The sequence below is a fragment of the Haemorhous mexicanus genome, chromosome 2, assembly GCF_027477595.1.
Source record: "Haemorhous mexicanus isolate bHaeMex1 chromosome 2, bHaeMex1.pri, whole genome shotgun sequence".
NCBI lineage: Eukaryota > Metazoa > Chordata > Aves > Passeriformes > Fringillidae > Haemorhous > Haemorhous mexicanus.
Window position 1 is genome coordinate 89562447 of NC_082342.1, and position 20309 is coordinate 89582755.

Genomic DNA, 20309 nt, shown 5'->3' on the forward strand with positions numbered 1-20309 from the left:
TTCAGGTGTGTGGAAGCCCAGATATCCCACTTCATCTCCTGAAATCTGTAGCAACTTACAAAGGCATTGAACCAACTGCTTCCTTGATACAGTGGTTCTGGGAAGTGATGGAGTCCTTCTCCAACACGGAGCGATCTCTCTTCCTGCGTTTTGTGTGGGGCAGAACAAGGCTGCCCAGGACTATTGCAGACTTTAGGGGGAGGGACTTTGTTATTCAGGTAATTCAGGTGGTGGTGTTGTGTGGGATGGGGAAGTTAAAGAGCTGGTAGTGGAGAAGTAGCAGCGTGACATAACCAAGGCCTGATTTCATTAAACTGTTCTGCAGCTTTACGTTGTAGATTCAACAGTGCAACAGTTGAATAATCTCTGTGACAGTTGTATAGAACTATTTCTTCTCTCTTGACTTGGACAAGTGGATATTCCTTTAATTTCCCAGCCATTTGTTTTTGTGAATTTTGATAGTTTTTCCACTGTCAGGCCACTGGTTTTGCTATCATTTATTTAGCACTTCATTCAGTTCAGTTAATAATTTCAGCTAAATTAAAGCCACACAATCTTCAAATCATTTTTTGGTACTGTCTGAAGTAATAGTGTCTTTTTTAGACTGCTCCCAACCACATATTCATAATCAAAGCAGCTCATAAATGTCTGGTTTTATTTATTGATTTAGTGGAGGGAAAATGGATTTGACCTCTTCATGGTTCTTTTAAGATGCTTCAGCATCAGAATCAAAAGTATAACAAGGTCCTAAAAAAAAAAATCACAGTTACTGTTTCGATACTTATTTGTGTTTTGGACAGTGAACAAAAATAAAAAATATAGTGGTTTTTTTTTCTTTTTTTGGTTAACAGGTATTGGATAAATACAATCCTCCAGACCACTTCCTTCCTGAGTCATACACGTGCTTCTTTCTCCTGAAGCTGCCCAGGTATTCCTGTAAGCAGGTCCTAGAGGAGAAGCTGAAGTATGCCATCCACTTCTGCAAGTCCATAGACACTGATGACTACGCCCGCATAGCGCTGACGGGAGAGCCCGCGGCCGATGACAGCAGTGACGACTCTGATAATGAAGATGCAGATTCTTTTGCTTCAGATTCTACACAGGACTACTTAACAGGCCATTGAAAAGTAATTTAAGGAATAGTTGTTAAAAGCACTGAGGCAAAATGCCAAAATGACAATGAAGCCAAGGACAGTTTGGGTTTCAGAACAGAGACTGTACAGTCAGAGGGATGGTAATCTTCTGAACATGGGGAAAGTGTGTTTGCTACTCACAGTAGGACTTAAGGATTACAGCTTAATCCATCAGCTTAAAATAAATGGCACAGTATATGGGCATTTAACATTTATTTTAAGAGCTGAAAATGGCCCCCCATAATGCTGCACTACATTTAGAACCTTTGTGTTTACTGAAGTGTTGTAAATGTTTATATAAATATGGTAGTGCAGCATCCAAAAGGCAGTGAAACCTTTAAATTGTGGGTGCAATAGGTTTTTTCATATTAAGTGTTGTGTTCTGTGCATCTTCTTGATTGTATATTGGAAATACTGTGCAACAACGGAATAGTATTATAAATATTTCAATTAACTTTACTAGAAGTTTGTTAAAAGTTTTTGAACATTGAATAAACATTATTCCTTGAAATTCTTCTATAGATAATTAAAAATGGCCAATAGTTTCACCTCCACCCCTGGTTTGTATATTTTAGCTTATGCATTATTTATCTCAAATTTGATACCTTTCTGTGAACAGCATCATAATTCTTATCATGGAAAGTGTACTGTATATAATTGGTGCCATGTAAATGCAAAAGTTATAATTTCCCTCTAAATAAAAGTTCTGCCACATTAAGAACCAGGATGTGTTTTTTCGTGGTAATGCAGCTCGGACGTGGGATGAACATTGAAACAGCTCTGCTAACAAATGTTTCTGCAATGTACAGATTTTGACCAAGCCGCTCCACCAATAGTAGGTGCATTGCCAAAGAGATTTTGTGAGCTACAGCAAACTTGAGCAAGTCCAGATAACATGATAATTGTAGTGATTAGGTACACCTTGATTAGGCAGTTGTTCCCAAGGCCGCTGTTGTCAGTAATAGTGAATTTATTCTTGGACACTTGGGGTAAAAAAAATTGAGGAAGTGTAAGGGAGAGGTGTTGTGAAGTACCTGAACATGAGGAGAAGTGTCTGATGATACTCGTGTAACATCGTATCACTGGGAAAATTTAGTCACCTTCCGAGGCCTGATCATGACACATTGGCACAGGACTCATAGAGGATGACCCATTCCTGACCACACAGTTTATGCACTAGTTTTTCAAAATAGGACAGTAAGATTAATTGTGCCAAAGCGCTAATATTTTACCTTAAAATCTATTAGTAGGTGATGTCATACCACTGCTTCTGTAATTATTAGGATAGGTATATCCTAATAATTACAGAAGTATTCAACATTTTACAATTTAACATTTTACAATTATGAGTGGTTTCACTATTTTTTAGTGTGTGCATTCAACTTCTTTTCCAACTAGATTAAATATTAACTGTGATAATGAACTAAGTTTTCATGAAACAGGCTTGGTATTTCAGTATAGTGGTGAAACTACTCTTAGTCAGATGTCAGTGGTTTGAAATATGTTACCTTTAGAGTCCTCTCTTTAGTGCTAAAGATCTCTTGCAATAAAAGCCCCTTTCCTGACCTTCTGTCTCATCAGAGATTCCAGAAGTCAGGCCTGCTTGGTCCTCCAAATTTTCTCTGTCAGCTGCTGAAAAATGCTCTTATCTTTTTGAGTCTTTAAGATGCAAAACTCAAAAATCTTAAAGAAATCTCTTTTATCTTTGCTGCTGAATTTAATTTCTCCTGTGGGTAAGGAGTGAAGAAGTGGCACAGAAGTGCTCATGTGGTTGTCTGCTGGCCCTCATCATGCTAGCTCCAGAGCCCTGTAGGCATCCAGCCCAATCAAAGAGATTCTGTAGTCAGTTTTTCAGGAGAGGGGATGAATGAGTCATGCCCAAATCTCAGTACAAGGTCTTTGACCAAGTTCAATTGCCATTCTTGAATTTCAAGCCCCATTTCAGAAGCATATGGACTAGTGTAACATGGAGTTTATAACTTGCTTGTAGGAAAGAAAAACAATGTCAGAGTTTTCTATTCAAGTAAAGCAAAAAGGAAGTTTGCTTAAGGTAAGGAATCTGTATGCATTATTGCACTAAACATTGCATTGTTGCAAACAGTTGCATTGAACTGTGAAAGTTTCTTAGGCCTCCTTCTTTGCTTTCCCATCCTAGCAGAAAAGTGGCAGGCAACTTTTACACTGTGATGCTTGTGACCTGTAGCCTGATTTACAGCATTTCATAGATTATCAGGTTGGAAGGGGCCTCAAGAGTGATCCATTCCAACCTTTATTGGCAAAAGGACAATTTGGACAAGATGGTTCAGCATTCTGTCCAGTTGAATCTTAAAAGTGTCCATGTTGGTGAAATCTACCACCTCCCTGGTGAGATTATTCTGTGAAAATTTTTTCTCTTCTGTCTAATAATAACCTCCTCAAGAATAATTTGTACCATTACTGTTTTTCTTTTCCATGTCACTCCTTGTAAAGAAGGAGTCTCTATATTTGTGAGCACCCTTTACGTACTGAAACATGTTGATAAGGTCTCCCATAAAGCTTCCTTTCTGAAGGCTGAACAAACCCAGTTCTTACAGCCTTTCCTCACATGACAGGCCTTCCAATCCTCTGGTCCTCTTTGTGATCCTTCTCTGGATCCTCTGCAGCCTGTCCACATCTTTTTGCACAGTAGGAACCAAAACAGCACAGTATTCCAGGTGTGGCCTCACAAGTGCTGAGTGGGATAAAGACTACTTTTATCAGTGCTGGTGATTCCATCTTGATGTAACCTGGTACCTGGTTGGGTTTCTTTGCTGCTGCAGCACACTGTTCATTCCTATTGAGTAGGCAATGTCCACCGCTTGCCACACATCAACGAAGCCAGCGAACGTGTCGTAAAAGGTGAGCAGGTTTGTCAAGCGTGATTTGTCCTTCATGAATCCCTGCTCACTCTCCCAGTCAGGGGCTTCATCTGACTTGTGGTAGCCCCCCAGGAGGATTTGTTCCATAATTTTCCCAGGGACTTCAGTAAGACTGATGAGCCTGTAACTTCCTGGATCATCCTTTAAGACCTTCTTTTAGATGGGGGTCACATTAGCCTTCTTGCTGCCTTCTGGGATATCCCTGGATCTCCACAGTTCTCCAAGGCTGTGGAAAGTGCACCCAAAATGATGTCAGACAGCTCTCTTAAGCACTCTCAGATGGATAATGTCAGGGCCCATCAGTTTGTAACGGTTGAGCTCCTGCAACATTTCACACACCAACTCCTTCACTGATGGTGAGCCTGTTTGCATCAACCTGGATTTTTGTTCCAAAGGCCAGAGGCCCAACAGTGCTGGTAAAGACCAAGGTGAAGAAAGTGTTGAGAACTTCTGCCTTTTAAGCATTGCTGGTGACTAATTCGCCTTTCCTGTGGCACAGCAAGTCCAAGTTTTCCTTCTGGTTTTACTGGTTGCTTACGTACCTGAAGAAATCTTTTTTGTGTTTTTCTCTTTTTTTGCATCTCTGGCCAATTTCAATTCAAGCTGAGCTTTTGTTTTTCTTACTGCATCTCTGCAAGCCCTGGCAATGTCCTTGTAGTTCTCAGTGGGTATTCATCCCCTTTTCCTCTAGCCTGTACCCATCCAGTGTGATCCTAAAGCCATGTGAGTTGTACCATGTTTCTGTTACTCCTGTGACATCATAAATTCTGGGTGCAGAGCCCCAATTCCTTGTTTTTGTTCCCCAGGCTGCTTGCATTGATATACATATACTTGAAGTGGTTAATCCTGAGGAACATTTGTGTCTGCTCGAGTCTGGAGCTAGATGATCTTTAACATCCCTTCCAACCCAAACCACTCTATGAGCCAGCAAACTTAAAGATTCACCTTTCCAGAGAACTTGGGAAAAAGCAACCCCTCCAGGCAGGGGTGCAGCAAGGAAAAGGAGAAGAAAACTCTGGCAGCCAACCCCATGACTTGTTTCCAGAGTGAGGCTAAGACAGAGCTGGTTCATTTTGTTCTTAGCGATATTAGGCAAACCTACCCTTCACTCTGCTGCTGTTGGAGGTCTCTGAGTGTTTCATATCATTCTAAGATTGTAACTGCACTGCTCAGGCCAGCAGCGAGTGTGCATCCCCAGCCCTGTGGGATGGCCCCAGGGAAAGGAAAGCATCCACGAACTTTTGATCTTTGCTCACAGTGTGCCACTGGCAAGGACACAGCGCACATCCCAGCCCTCTTGACTGTGCCTGGATGTAATCTGAAAGGCTCCACACAACAGGTCATGGGATGTGGTCAGGAAGGAATGCAGATAACAACAGTACCCTTTCAGCTCTGGGCTATGAAAGATGGCATTCAGTGCCTGCCTGACACTCCTCCTGCTCCTGGCCATAGCCCCTGGCCATGCAGCTGCTCCACAGGCCAAATGCTGCCCATCTTCACAGGCCAGGGAGCTGCTGGACATTTATACCTTGCTTCAGGGGCACAGGGCAGGACAGGAGTGTCCAGGTGATACAGGAAGGTCTACCTTCCTGTAGTAATGTAGTGGAAGAACCACTACATTACTCTCTGTATAAGAAGATATAAGAGCAAACGCCCTTTTGTGCATGAGCACATGCGTCAAAAGAAGCATGAGACAGTACTTATTTCACAAGGGGAGCTTCGTGTCCAGAATTCATCCCTTGTCCTTTGGATTAATCATAAATCAGCTGAGGCAATTACAAAGATAAACCTTTATCTGTGTGGATGTCTTCTTTACATAGAGAAACAAATCCTGAATAGCTTCAAATTCTGCATCTCACTGCACCTATGCTGGTCTCCACATCTACTCCAGAGTAACCACATACACTGCCTCTCCACTTTTCCCCTCTGCACTGGTGTGGAATAGGGCAAGATAAATAATTACTCCAGGACTGTTACACTGCTGTCTATGCAGAGGCAAATCTTAGTCCTGAATGGGGTTATGGAGCCATTATTTCTGTGTGTGAGGCAGAGCAGAGAATAATGTTTCTAGCAAAGGTGAAATTAATTTGCTTAAACTGAGAAGTTTTCTGAATTTTCTATAAAAGGAGTTACTTGTCTGCCAAGATTTTTCAGTGTTTAATAGTGGTTAACAAGGCTTTTCCCTCCCTTCAAAGTTACATATTCCTCTACCATTTTTTCCAAATATGTGTATAATTAATAGTGGTGCATTATGATAATTAATGATTCACACCTATTTTATATATGATTCTGCTAGGAAAGTCATAATTTTATTAAATATTACTTTGCGTGTCCCAGTCTGTTTTACAAAATCCATTGTGTCAGTTTTATTGAGCAGAAACAACTCTACCTCAGCTTTTGCCAAACTGGTGAGAAGAATTTTCTTTCCAGATTCTTTAAAGCAGAGGTGACTCCCATAAGCTCACCAGTAAGAACCTCTCACCATAAATTCTTGTCTCCACGTTGGACTTGGACAGAGGAGGTGTATTGCACAAGACACTTTCACCTCACTTGACAGTTTTTTGTTTCTGACCTTTGTAACTCCATTAGACCAAAAAAGCCATACTGAAGGGAAAACAGCTCTGCAACATCACCAGGGATTGACCTCCAGGGACCTTGGCCAACTTTGCATTTCTGAGCTGCACACACATCTCTGAAGGGTGGATCTGATCACACAGGGTGCTGAGGACTGCTCAATGCTGGCAATGCAAAGTCCATCTCAGAGGCAGGAAAGCATCATGTCACTTCACAGCATGGATAGCTCACCAGATGAAAGACCCCTGCCATGCCAAAATTGCACCCCTACACAGTATAGCCCCTTCTCAGAGCAGACTGTCATTCCCAAACTGGCTTTTCAGGCTAGTGGATAACCCAGAGCAGATACTTTGCAACCCCTCCCAACCCAGCAGTACCATGATTATGATGTTATTAGGAGCTGCTGTCTTCATCAGGCACAAACAAGTTTCTGAAAACTCCTGAAATTTACTGACCAGCCATGTCAGTAAATAAGTGCTCAGTAGTTTCAATTCACCTCTTTCCCAAAAGCAGCAGAAGTGAATCCAGGCTCTGATGGGTAGAGGTAGCACTGACTATTCCTGCAAATGCTACTGTCTCAAAGTTGTTTTGAGACCATAAAATAACTAAATCTCCCAGAAGTGCCACAGAACAGTTGTTTTACCATCTCCTGTGAGGCCTTAGCAGCAACTGGCCTCCTTATGGAGGCCTTACCACTCCATAGGGGATGAGAAGGTAATACTGCCTGGCAAGAATGAAGTCTTGGCTGAGTCAAAGAATTGTGTGTAGAGATAATTTTCATCAACGCAGCCTAGGCGATGAAACAGCTTTTCTGTACAAGACAGGAACTTTGATCTCCTGACTCCTGGTCCTGTGCCTTAACCACACAGGAAGCTTGAAAATCTCCCACGGGCTTGTTCTCCCCTATACACGGGTATTTTATCTACACTGCAAACTGCCTGAGACCAAGCAAGATCATCTTGGAAACAACTACCAACCCGGTACTGATATCCTGCAGCACAGAAGGCAGTATTTTTTTGTGGAATCCAGATTGAGAGACAAAACCAGGACTGAAGCCAAAAGTAATTTCACTGCAGTTTGTCCTGTCTTCTTACATCTTCTTATTAAATCTTTTAGTAACTCTCCCTCTGCCACAACTGCACTCTCTATCCCATGTGTACACTCAGTCACAAGGGCTGAATGCCAGCCACCAGTGAGATCTGTGTGGGAAAGGTGGTACTGCTGGCACAAATGGAGCCTTGGCATCAGCTGCTGGAACAGTTGAGGGTCTTTAACTCCTTTGTTCCAAACGGAAAAATTCCAGAGGTGGTGCCCTACATGGGTAACTGGTCATAAGTACCACAGACCGAAGCCTGGTCGGTGTCTCTGCCAGGAGGCAGCAGTCCCAGGATCACAGGAAGGAAGCTGTGTGATTTGAACTCCAAAGCTCATTTCTTTCCTGGTTCTGTCCTGCCAGTTTTTGCCCAGGCATCCCTGTCCTCTGCAAGACCATGGAGGAAGAGCAACTCACCCAAGGCAGCCCAAATCTCACTACATATACCCACATAGGTATTTCATGCATTTCATTTCTTTCTCCTGTTGTGCACAGCACTTCATAACCCACTGACTACTGCATTGCTCAGCTCAGAGAGCCTTTCTCCTATCAGCCTAATTTTGGACATCAAACCTGTTGTCCAGGATGTTGCTAGGTCAATGTGATGAAACTGATGAAAAACATGAGAAGCAGCAGAAGCAGGAAGGACATTTGCAGGAGTCTTGCTCAGAAAGTCTTTCCAGTTTAGGAGAAACCTTCACATTTTGTCTGTAGCCTTACCTGTAAAATTTTGATGTTATTCTTTCTTGCTTTTTTTCTCCTATGTGTGCTGCCAAACAGCATAACAAAGTTCAGGTGACCACCAAACCACATTGGCACTTTTTGTCCCCACACACTGATGAAGTTTTCACAGGTAAACTAGAAAGTTTATACTCCTAGCTTAGACTTTATCTACTAGAAGGGGTGTACCACATCCTTATTATGGCTTATTGGCAGTAATAAGTACATACAAGTGTCCAGTAAAACTAAAGTTTCTTTTGACTTTGACCATTCACAGAAGAGAATCCTATAGTATTTTACATTATATCCATGTTCTTCAAACAAATTTCTCAAAATGCTTCTGCTGAAAACTTTTTCATGTATGATACTAGTGCTCTCTCAATGGAGAGAGCTGATCAAAGATGAGCAGAGTCAGGAAACAACTGAAGCAATTCCACTCTGTCTTTTTGAGTAATCTTTGCCCAATCGTAGTTGCTGACCATCAGATGACTAAATGCAAAGAAGACTGGTGCCTTGCAGATATACCATTAGCATTCACATTTGAGATGGATACTCAAATCAGCAGAATCTTTTCCAGGTATCAGGAGCAACAATTCACAAATGGTTTCTGCGTCACATTCACAGTTGTGTTGCTCTGCTACAGTTTTCACTTAAGACAAGGACATGACATCATGACAGAATACTTTTTCCACCAATTCCACGCCTTTCAACTCCAGCTGAGTAAAAGAATTGTGTTGGCATGCTTTAGTTAACACCACAATTTTTAATAAAAAGGTTTGCTGGGAGATTAGCCTTGAAAGACAACATCTGCAAGAAAATCTACATCTATATGTAGATTTCTATATGTATCTATATATTTTCTTTGATTTAAAAAGGGAAAATGTTTTATCAACAACATCTTTGGAATCCACTGCTTCTGCTTTTTCTAGAAGAGTACTGTGTGATTTGCTTTTCCACATATGCTGATTAAGATGTTTGCAGGGGAGGCAAGTATATATTGGCCTGAAGGCTTCGTTCACTAACATGTTAAGCAACATATACTATGATTATAAATGGGTCACATTCCCTAAACTCCCTGATGGGACTCAATGACCTTCTGTCTTTATTCAAAGGCTGTTTAGCAGCCTTTAAATATAGTTTTGAAGGGTTGATTCCTTTTCCTTCTCAAATTAGGAATTTGCACCTAAAAGCCCATTTAGAACTAATCCCATTTTTTGACTACTTGAAACATTTATTTTCCAAGAACAACAGCTGGCTACTCAGAAATACTACAGTCTGTTAGGAGTGGTGGTATCCACCTGTTTAGAAAAGGCAAAGGATTCTCTGGAAGCAGGCTGGGCAGCTTGGTGAAGCTGGCTTTAGGCTGCAGGACTCGGGTGGTACTGTCCAAAGTGGCAACACTCCCACCATCACAACCCACAGGGGAATAAGCCAGGTGTCTAAGCTGAAGGTCACCATCTGTGAACTCTGTGTCTATCCTCCACATTTTGGGAGTGGAGGCTTATTTGATAGAGCTGATAAAGTCTGGAAAGTTTTTAATCTCATCCTGCAGTGGTGACCACAGCTGGCTGTGGTCAGGCTGTCTCCTAAACTGCTGACTGTACCGATCCTTCACCTCCAGAGACTACAATGGGAAGATTAGACCTGTGGCTTTCGTGTAGCCATGTAAAGTTTGCCAGAAGGCACCCTTCCCTACAGCAGGCTGGCATAATTTGTCTGTTTGAGGTGTCTGTGTGGTAAGGGGAGCCGTGCAGCTGTCACAGAGCAGGGGCACAGCCGGGACCACGGGACGGTGGCTGGAGGAGTCGCCCCTTCCCACTGGGGAGGCGCCACTGCCGGGCTGCCCTGCCAGCCCCTCTGCCCCCGCCTTGGGCTGGCGGGCAGAGCTCCGGCCTGGAAAGTCCAGCAGGAATGCAAAAGCCCCTCTGTGTTGGTCTGAGCTCTGTAGTTTCACACAACAGCCATCCTATTTTCAGGAACTTACTCCCTACTGAGAAATGAGTCCATCCTTCACCTCTAGCAGGGACTTGTTCAGAATGCATGGGCTATAATCTTATCTGTAGATCGATCTATCTATCTATCTATCTATCTATCTATCTATCTATCTATCTATCTATCTATCCATCTCAACTTGAAACCCAGAATTTTCTCCATAAAAACATTGATACAGGATTGGAACCCCCATTTTTGCTCTGAAAAGACAAACAACCAGAACCAACCCTGGTTTGCCTCACAGCTCTGGCCAGTTCTGCGGAAACCAAGACATATAGGAACTCGGTATTAAAAAAGTGATCCCTTTGAGTCCAGACGCCGGTTGGGTCTTCTTTCACTCTACAGATTTACAGACTTAAAATCCTAAATCCAAGGAGCAGCATCACTACTTTCTCTTACTAGTCTTTTCTAGATGTGATTTTATAATTAACTAGTACTTTTTGCATCTTTTTGTTCCCATTGCAGATTCTTCTGCAAGTGCAAGCCCTGATGTTCCTTTCACTTAGGACATCAGCAGCAAGCACCACTTTGTCTAGTATGAATATAAAATGCTTCTTTACTTTTTTCCCTTAAATTTAGTATTAGAATTAAGGAAGACAAAAACTTTTTCCTAGCAATATAAGGGCATCTAACAACATTGTGTCCCCAGCTTTCACAATTCCAGTGTATTCCTGGAACAAATGAGAATATCACAAATGTTTACTATGAGTGTAATGAAGGCCACAGTATTCCCTATGCCAATAGCCTAAATGGACTCCTAGACTCCTAAACTGGAGTGTTTCTGCCAGCTCCATCATGTGTGGCATCCTCTAACTAACTCTCTGGATTTCTGCCTGGCCTTCCACTGTTATGGCTAACTTGGTGATGTAGCACAAGTCTTAATGGAAATGTAGGTTAAATGGGGTGATGTCTGTTTGGTGAACTCACAGTACACAGAACAGTCTGTATCCCTTTGATGAGTGCCCTCTGGAAACCCTACAATTAATATACAAATGAGTGAAGTCTTACTTGCTCCTTACTGTGCTGTCTTCTGCATTTTACATGATCTGTAAAGAGGGACACTTCACCTTTTTTTTGTGTTTTTACAGCATCTACAGCCCTGTGGTCCTCATCCATGGCTGAAGCACCCAAGCAATGGAAACACAAATAAATTGTTATAAAGTTAAAGGTAAATAATTTATTTTAAAAAAGGGACTTTTTTTTAAACAGAATAATCTTTGAAAGAAGAAGTTGTTTTACTTGTCTGCATAAAATTGGATGGGAGGACGCCTGTGCATTAATGTTTTAATGGAAATTATATTTTCTGTGATTAAAAAGATGTTTCTCATGCTGGAGATCTATTGCCCCGCTATGGCAGTCAGGGGGTAGTTGAACTGTGATAATGGGGATAGGTATAAATAGATTCACCTTCATGAAACATGAACTTCTACTTCTTGAGTTACAGGAATATAAATTACTTCCTATATCTTAAGCTATTGTCACCTTGGTGTTTGTAGACAACCAGATTAAACTGGAACTTGTGTTGCATCTGTTGCATATACTCTACAGCCTATGGGAAAAAATAAAAAAGAAGGAAAAAAGCTTTGAAAAACACACTTTTGGATGATTAACTACCCCCAGCACAAATGTAACACCAGTAGAAATTGCACAATGGTCCACCTTATTGCATTCTTTCACCAGACTCCTGTAGTAAGCTGCTCTCCCCAAGAGCCAGGGAGGCAGGCCACGGATGTACATCTATGATGCTCATCAAATGAGAACACTGGAGATAACTACTGATGACCTTATGGATAATCTTGAGGGAGCTGGAAGTGTTCATCTCATATTTAAATATTAGAAGGTCAAAAATGGTTACTCATCTTTCAGTAACAATTGCTTCTTTAGGAAGTGTCAGCTAGCAGAAACCATCATTGCTATTTAATAACATGCAGCTATTCAAGGCAAAATGTCAACAGCATCATTCTCTTTATGAAGAATAAATGTTGCATTATTTTCCTTTGCTCAATTCTGCTGGTAGCCATGAAACTAATGTAGCATCTGTTCCTTCAGTTGGCATATACTATATGTAGAATGTAGATTATATTATCTTCTATCAGCTTTTGTCTGATACAGACAAAAAGATTTTGCCTGATGTAGTGCTTAATTATTATCCCACTGAGTACTGCAGTGGCATTTGTAAACCTTTGAAATTCCAGAATAAAGAACAAGAAGGAGTGTTTGTCAGGATAATCTTGTTAGTAATTTCTGATGGCTGAAAAAGTGAATTCCCCCCCACCCTTTAAATCTCACCCTACCCCTCCCCAATATGCCCAGTTCTTCCTAGTAAAAATTGCTAAATTTGTTTTTTTTTTTTAAGTTCTGTGGCAGTTTAACAAGAGTACTTCTGCTCTGTTCTCCTCCTGCTTCCTGCCTAAAGTGTCTCAGTGTCTGCTCAGTGAGGCTAATCATGATTTGTGTGCTCTTTCTCTCTTTGCCACTTGTTACAGCCATCTGAGGCTTTGGAAGAGCTGTGTTTGGGCAGAGAGTAACGGGTGCTGGGAGAAAGCTGAGTGCTAGTTCCTCACTGAAATCACATGATGGCAAATCTGGGAATTCCTGCTTCATTTATGGGTGTGCAGAGAGTGCAATGTCACTCTCTCCCCATCCAGAGATGCTTACTACAAAGAACTGAGCTGGATTCCACAGCAACAAAGTTATTTACCTAAATAAACTCTCTCCTCAGAAAGCAAGGGGCATCTCTGGGCTCCTGCAGCTGAACTAAACCTTTTCTTTTTGACATCTGTACATTTTTTTTTTTAAATTTTTTAGGGTTTTTTTTCCAAACAAAAGAACTTCTTCAAGAATTCTTCAAAAGAGCAGGTAAAATGCAATTTTTCTACAAGAAATGTTTCCTAGAATAGTTTAATGCTGTTCTGTTATTTTGTGATGATAACTTTCAGTATGTGCAATAAAATATTTCATATTAAAAGTTGATCAAACTTTGCAATTAGTGAAAGGTCTGTGGACAGCATTTATGTGTACCTGAGGGTTCAGCATTTTAAAACAACAGTGAGCCACATGGAGTGCATGTTATAATATTAAATTTTTTTTAGCTGTGTTCCTATTTACCTTTACATTGTCTCAAAAATTAACCTTTCTTAGGATATTTATATTTAAAAGATTGTTTTAACTTATCTTAGATTGTAGATTCTTCAAGAACTCGCACTTGCTGTTGTTAGTATAGTTTATTGTTGCCCTTCCTACTCCATTTATGCGTAAAGGATGAAGTTTAGGCTTACTTTTTGGACACGATGTTCTGTAAAACATGAAGCTTTGTGCATAAGCAATGCATTTTTTGTATAAACCCATGCTAAAAAAAACTTTATTTAGATCTGTGTTTGGAGATAACACATTGATGTGAACTGAATATATCTCTCAGGTAAAATGATTTAGTAAAAATTGCATCACTTTTTCTGAAGCATTCCTTTTCATGGATTTTACTCATGTTGGCTGTATTTGTAACAAGCTGTTGTGATTTTTCCAGTCACCTTGCTGGAGTAGTTTGCCAGCAAGGGAGCAGTCTGCAGACCAACAATGGGCTGGTCTGTTCTACTCAGCCCTGCTTTTGCTGAAAGAGTAAAAGTGCAAAGCTTCCCCACTTCCCAAGAGCCTGAGGTTTTACAAATTAGCTGTAGATGTTTGGTTTTCAATGCAACTTTAGGTGAGAAGTCAGGGGATCAGTCACTTAAATGTAGTTATAACCTTTTTTAAGGGCAATGTTTACATATATATATATTTTTTTAAATGAAATCTGTAACTCATGTGAAATAGATGTTGAAGAGCTGCAGCTTTCAAGAGTTGTTCAGCTAACATGTAGGAAACTTTCTGTATTTCTTAATACAGTCATAGATGGAACACAGACACTTGTTTTCTGAACTCTCACAAAAACGGTCATCAGAATTCCTAGTATTTCCATGAGGGCAACTGCCATAAGCTGCCAAAAGCTCAGCTTTCAATGCAGAATTTGGTCTAATGGTGGGGGGCTGGTTTGGACCTCATCGGTTTTCTCTTGAGGCACTCTTATGTTGTCTTCTGTGTTAAACAGGACACTATGAGTTAGTCTGAAACATCACTGGAACAAAGAAGAGAAACCATGGATGGCAGAACTGCTGGCATTTAGAGCTGAACAGATCCTAGTGAGTACAATTCAGAAAATTTGTCTGTGTTATGGGCTTTTCCTAGGCTAAATCTAGGAGGAGAAATGGTTCCTCACTGCAAACATTTTGGATGCTACTTGAGTAGAAACAGGAGAAATTCTTGTGGTTTGTGGCCTGATATCAAAAGAGAAAAAAGGAAGAGGAAAGCATTATTCTAAGGGATTTGTCTATGATTTTTCCTTCAGAAGGTGCATTAAATAAAGCTACATATATATAAATATATATATATATATATACTAGGAGAACTGAAAAGTTAAACTTTTGCCCACTTTTTCACTGGTAAAGTACAAAAGGGATAAAATGTATCACAGAAGAAGAGCCCTGTTAGACTGAGACAATGCAGCAATTATTTCTATAATGTTTCTCAATAACAATAGCTGCAAAAATACTGAGAAAAAAAATCCCACAGTTGTAGGGTGGGTTTTTTTTTCTTTTTTTTTTTCCTTCATTCTGTGACTGAGTGCTTTTGCCAGATCACATTTTCCCCTGTGGATTAACTTTGAACTGCCAATTAAAAGTTATTGCTAAATCCTGTTACAGCAGAAAGCCTTCAGGCTCTTACCGTTAAGATTTAGCCATTGCTCTTTCACATAATAGATGAAACTGTTGGGATTTTGGTAAATTACTTGTGTACATTTTGTAGATTAACCATATAGCCAGTATATTTTTTAGGGAAAAGGTAGGAACTGTCTTAATTTCTGCTAATTTCATTGAATTTAAAACGAAGGGGGAAAATTGGAATTGAGACAAGAGCAAATATTGTTCTTAATGCATTGTGGTAATAGTGCAATGAAGCTTGCCTATCGATACAGTGATGACCTGGTTTCTTCTGCAAGAGCTTTACAAAACCCTGTCAGCCTGTCCTACTTAGAAAACAAATTTGCTGAAATCTGTGTGGCAAAGTTTAGATGATCTTTCCTACAATTTTTGGGCAAAGGAGGCAGAATACTGCAATAACTCTCCTGTTTCTGTCAGGCACACTCTGTGTGTCATTGTTCTGAGCAGGGACAAATTGAACATTGTCTCAGAAGCCCCAGAAAGCTTTGTGGTAATGGTTGGTAGATACTTTATTTCTTTTAATGTGGTCATTGTAAGAGCATCAGTTGCTTTAAAATCTGTGTGTTCAGCTAGGAACAGATCAAACAGGAAAGAGAAGTGAACCCACTGATATTTTAATTTTCCTGAGAGAAGGAAAAACATTCTGTGTCCATTAAAAAAGCTACGTAGTTCTTGCCAAAACCATCCATTCAGTCTAAGATATGGTTATCATAAAAATGTATTCAGCCATAAATCAACATCTTGGTTTTTAGCTTTTCCATGCTTTAGCTCTGATTCTGTGATGTTGCTGAAAAGATTGAATGTCTTGATTTCTACAGAAACATGACTGCACCCATCATTCTCCTATCAAAAAAGAGCAGGAAAAGGGGTGTCTTTTTTGATGCATAAAGATAGCCTATAATAAAATAAAAGTTGTGTTGCTGTCCAGCAAATGAATGGATGCTTCTATGCAGGGTACAGTATCTTCTGGTTGATGAATGACTTTTTCTTGCTTGCATCAGCTTGTTTTGAAGCCTTCTTCATGGCACCAATCAAAAGAAGGTGTAAGCTGGCAAAAATCCTTCTGCAACATTTAGCTGGTTCAGGTACCAGGTGGGTGGTATTTCAAGAGCCTATAAAAAAGAGTAAAGCAAGTATTGAAGAGCCCTTGGTAACTGGTAGCAACAGCCAACAGCCACAGTGAGGGTTTCTGGGGCTTTGGATGTCTCTGTTAGAGAAGACGGCTTTTAAAACAGAGAATCTGAAAGTGCAAAAGGTCAAGGGGCTATTGAGCTTTCTCATTAGGTACATGGCACAGGACCAAGGAGGGCATGGAGACATCTGTCCTCCATGGGTTTTTTTAGTATGCTTGCCATTCCCCAGCCATCTCTACCACCCCTCTCTCCCCCCATCCCTTGACAGCAGATGTCCTTATCTTCTTTCATGGTGATTTCTATCACTTCAGAGCCTTGCAGCGTAAGTCAGCTCAGCGCTGTGAGGTCTCATTTGATGCTCATTGCCTTTGCTAATTTACATAAACTCATGCAAATTTTTACTCTTTTCATGGGGGGAGGTAATTGTTGCTTTTATTTGATCTATAGCACTGCCAGCAAACCCTGTGGATGCCATGCTTGAAGTCTACTCTAACCATTTCTCTCCGCTGACATCAAGTGCTTGTAGCAGAAAACTTCACCTCTTTCACACATATCATTATAATTATTGGTTTATGGTAACATAGACAATGCATCTGCTACATTCTTTTTTGAATTAAGTAAAGAATCTTGACATGATGAGTCTTACAACTTGCAACTTCTAAATTGACAATAGCATTGACTATTCTTTTTTAATAAACTGGTCTATGGTCTTTCTCGTTGCTTCACACAAAGGGTCAGCAGGGTTTTTTTGTTTTTTTTCTTGTTTCATTTTTTGGAGGATTGTGTTTCCCCCCCCCCCACTGGTTCCCATATATTGAACTCTGCTCAGCTCCAACAAAACTGCTTTCTGTTAATATTGCTGTGGTGTTGCAGCTTGCAGCTCAGCCACCAGAGGTTTGGATCTAGAAAATGAGGTAGAGCCTTATTCAGCTAATGCCACAGCTGGGCTGCAGTTCTCAGCAGCCTAACAGAGGTGGCCTACAGGGCACTCTTTTCCAGCAGGATTAGAAGTGGTGCCATTGCTTTTCCCTGACTGATATAATAACTCCTGAGAAATGTTTAGTCGAGTATAAAGGAGAGGAGCTTTCCAATCCTGGGGTGCTCCCAGGCTGACCCAAAACCAGAGGCTTGCTCTGCCCTCAGGCTTTGCATCTAATTGTATATTTTCTTTTCTATTGTTCATGGGATAATTGGTTAAAAATCTCTTTTTTTTTAACCTGTTATGAGACCAGGAGGACTTGAAATGTACATTTTCGTCTCAGTCCAGTGTCAGTAAGCCAATACAGTTGCATGACTTTTTGATTTGCAGATTTGTGATTATCATAGGTTTGTTAATTACTGTGCAGGGAAGCAGCTATCTCATAGGGTGTGAGGCACAGCTGGGATGTATTTTGTGCTCTGCAAGGAGGAGCAGCATGGCAAGGGCACTGAAGTGCAGCTCCAGCTGCACCATGTGGGAGCTGCTTTAGTGGGGGTGCTGGGAAGTTTACCAGTTTGTTTGAAACTAAATCAAAGCAGAAATGTAAGTGTGGCATTTAGTGCCAGATCCTTTTTCTTGAACACCATCAAAGGGCATTTATGGGTGATTTTTCCTCTGAAAGTGGTTCTCTTTCAGAGAAGTAAAGAAATAGAGCAGTTTGTAATTGTTTGTCCTAGAAATGCATTTTTGTTGTGACTGTAGTTTTAGAAGTTTGCTATTTGCTTTTTAATCAGAACAGTGGGATTGGTTAAACTGTTTTGTGAAAACAGTATTTAATTCATAGCACAAGCATAACAAATATTTGAGATATTTCCATTTTCTTGGAAACAGAGCAGGGACAAGGTGAAAAATAGCAAAAGATACACTATGTATAAATTGGAGAGATGACACAACTGTTCGGGATCTAGCTGACCGGCTGCTACTGCTCTTAAATTTCATCCACTCTAAAGTCAGACATTAATCACAGTCTATAGGCATAGACATAATTGAGGCAATATTTCTTCATCTGTAGAGACATCATCCAATAATTGTATGATTATGAAAGAGCCATTTTACTGTTTGCATGCCTGTCTCTAGTGCTTTATCTTTACAAACCATGTCTGTTAATTTGGGTCTCTAGTTTTAGTTCCTAGTACAATTCATGCTATAAAAGCTGCCATAAATTCCACAAAACTGTGGAGATCTCATGATAAATGAGTAATTTAGAAATGTGTGGTAATAAGTACAATCAGAGTTCTGGAGGCAGAAATGTCTGTTAAAGCAGTATCACTTTTGATCAGCAATGTTCATCATCAGTAATGTTCACTCAAAGCACTTTTGAATGTTTGTCATTTGTATTTAGGAATGTATACAGAAAGATTTGTGGTTAAGGGTCTGTTTAGAGAAAAAATAGTTTCTACTTGTTTGGTAGCTCCAGCAATATACTTTTACCTTTTCAAGGACAAAGTGTAAATTGCTGTTAATTGTCTTCTAATTTCCTTATTAGGTAATTTATCTATCTTGATCTGTCTCATCAGTAGCATGAAGAATTTTACCTGGCAGTTGTGAATGACCAGGGGCTAATTATAGAGCTTTGAATACAAATATCACTGCAATTGCAAAGTGATATTTCACTTATTTAGTGAAATTAAGCCTTGGAGTATACATGGACAGATAGCTGAGTGCCTCAAAGCTAAACCTTCTGCAAATTGGCAAGGCAGGGACAGGCAGAGACACTTCAGTACTGCTTCTGTAGAAAATGAGGCTGCTGAACAAACTCTTTAATAGGCACAAGAAAATTTATTGGGAGAGCACTAAATATCCTCAAACATGGCTCAAACTTCAGTTAAGGACCTGACTTTTTCAACAATAGGCTCAGCCTCTTACAATCTTTTGGAAGAAAGAGGCCCTTAGAGAACCCCTTAGGTTTTGGTGTTTTTTTTTGTTTGGTTGGTTTTTTGTTTGTTTTGTTGTTTTGGGGTATTTTTGTGCTGCTGTTTTATAGTCGCTTTTATAACTGCTAATACATTTCTTTCTTTTTCTTTTTTTTTTTTTTTTTAATTGGCAGTCTTGTGCTTGTATGCCCTTTCTTCATTTATTTAAAATTTTGTAGACTGGGGCTAGTTTAATATAGAAACCTGTGTCTCACACAGCGGATATAATTTCTCACTGAAATTCTTTTTCCTGGAGTGTTACACTAAGAAGCTCAGCAGCACAGAAGAAAAAGTGCTCAACTATAGCCAGTAATGGACAATTATTTTTTATCTGAGCTGGACAAACCCCCTGCCCACAAATGGCTCTTCAAATGCAGCAGCCTGAGGGAGGCTCTGGCAGATCAGGGAACCAGGGGGGTTTCAGTAAGCATGTGGGGAAATAGGAGTCTGTTTGTAGATGCCCAGCTCCTCCCACAGTGGGTATTGCATCCAGCTGCTCCTCAGACTGCTGGTGTCTGACCAGGAATGCCTCACTGCTCTCTGAGGAATTTTACATAACGGTCTGGCTGGTCAGCTGAGGGGTGAGTGTTAGTCAGCCAAGTGCTCTGGCTGTTCTCCTGTGTGATGGGGTCTGGCCCTTGCCTGCCATGCCTGTGGTATAGTTTCAATTGGTGGCTTGCAGAGATGGCGTGAAAAATAAATTTTTCATGAGTCACTTGATAAAATAAGTACTTATATTGGCTTCGAAAACAGACTTTGTGAATTGATAAGGGGACCTAAATCCCTTGAGAGAGGGGATTAGGTTCCTGGTCCTTAGACACTGTGACACTTCAAAAACATTTGCCATTGGTGTCAAGCTGAAGTAAAGAATTCAGAAATAGGAAGCATCATGAAGATTCTCTAAAGGAAACTCACATGGTTGTGCTGACCTTGGCCTTGATATACACAAACTTCATGTCTGTGTCTCCCCAGAGACATAAACCTACTGGCTACTGGGAGCCCATTCCCTTCTCTTGGATTCACATGCTCAAGAAGTGCCTGGCCCAACCATTGAGTTGCTTTGGGTACTGCAGCTAATAGTACTGGGGTCTGTCATTTGCCTTGGCTAACTTTGAAACCAG

At 40.6% G+C, this 20309-nt stretch overlaps 2 protein-coding genes across 4 annotated transcripts in view; both read left to right on the forward strand.

Annotated features, from left to right (window-relative positions):
- Positions 1 to 1854, forward strand: part of HERC2 (HECT and RLD domain containing E3 ubiquitin protein ligase 2) — a 104044-nt gene extending 102190 nt beyond the window's left edge. For all 3 annotated transcript variants that reach the window (XM_059839441.1, XM_059839440.1, XM_059839442.1), the window contains exons 92-93: positions 6 to 218; positions 852 to 1854. In XM_059839441.1, the coding sequence (XP_059695424.1) occupies positions 6 to 218; positions 852 to 1124 (486 nt within the window). In that variant the 3' untranslated portion in view covers positions 1125 to 1854. The remainder of the gene's footprint in view (positions 1 to 5; positions 219 to 851) is intronic.
- Positions 1855 to 13015: 11161 nt separating this feature from the next.
- OCA2 (OCA2 melanosomal transmembrane protein) overlaps positions 13016 to 20309 on the forward strand; it is a 186672-nt gene continuing 179378 nt past the window's right edge. The window contains 2 exon segments of the mRNA XM_059839443.1: positions 13016 to 13268; positions 14494 to 14584. Coding sequence (XP_059695426.1) covers positions 14546 to 14584 — 39 coding nt within the window. The 5' untranslated portion in view covers positions 13016 to 13268; positions 14494 to 14545.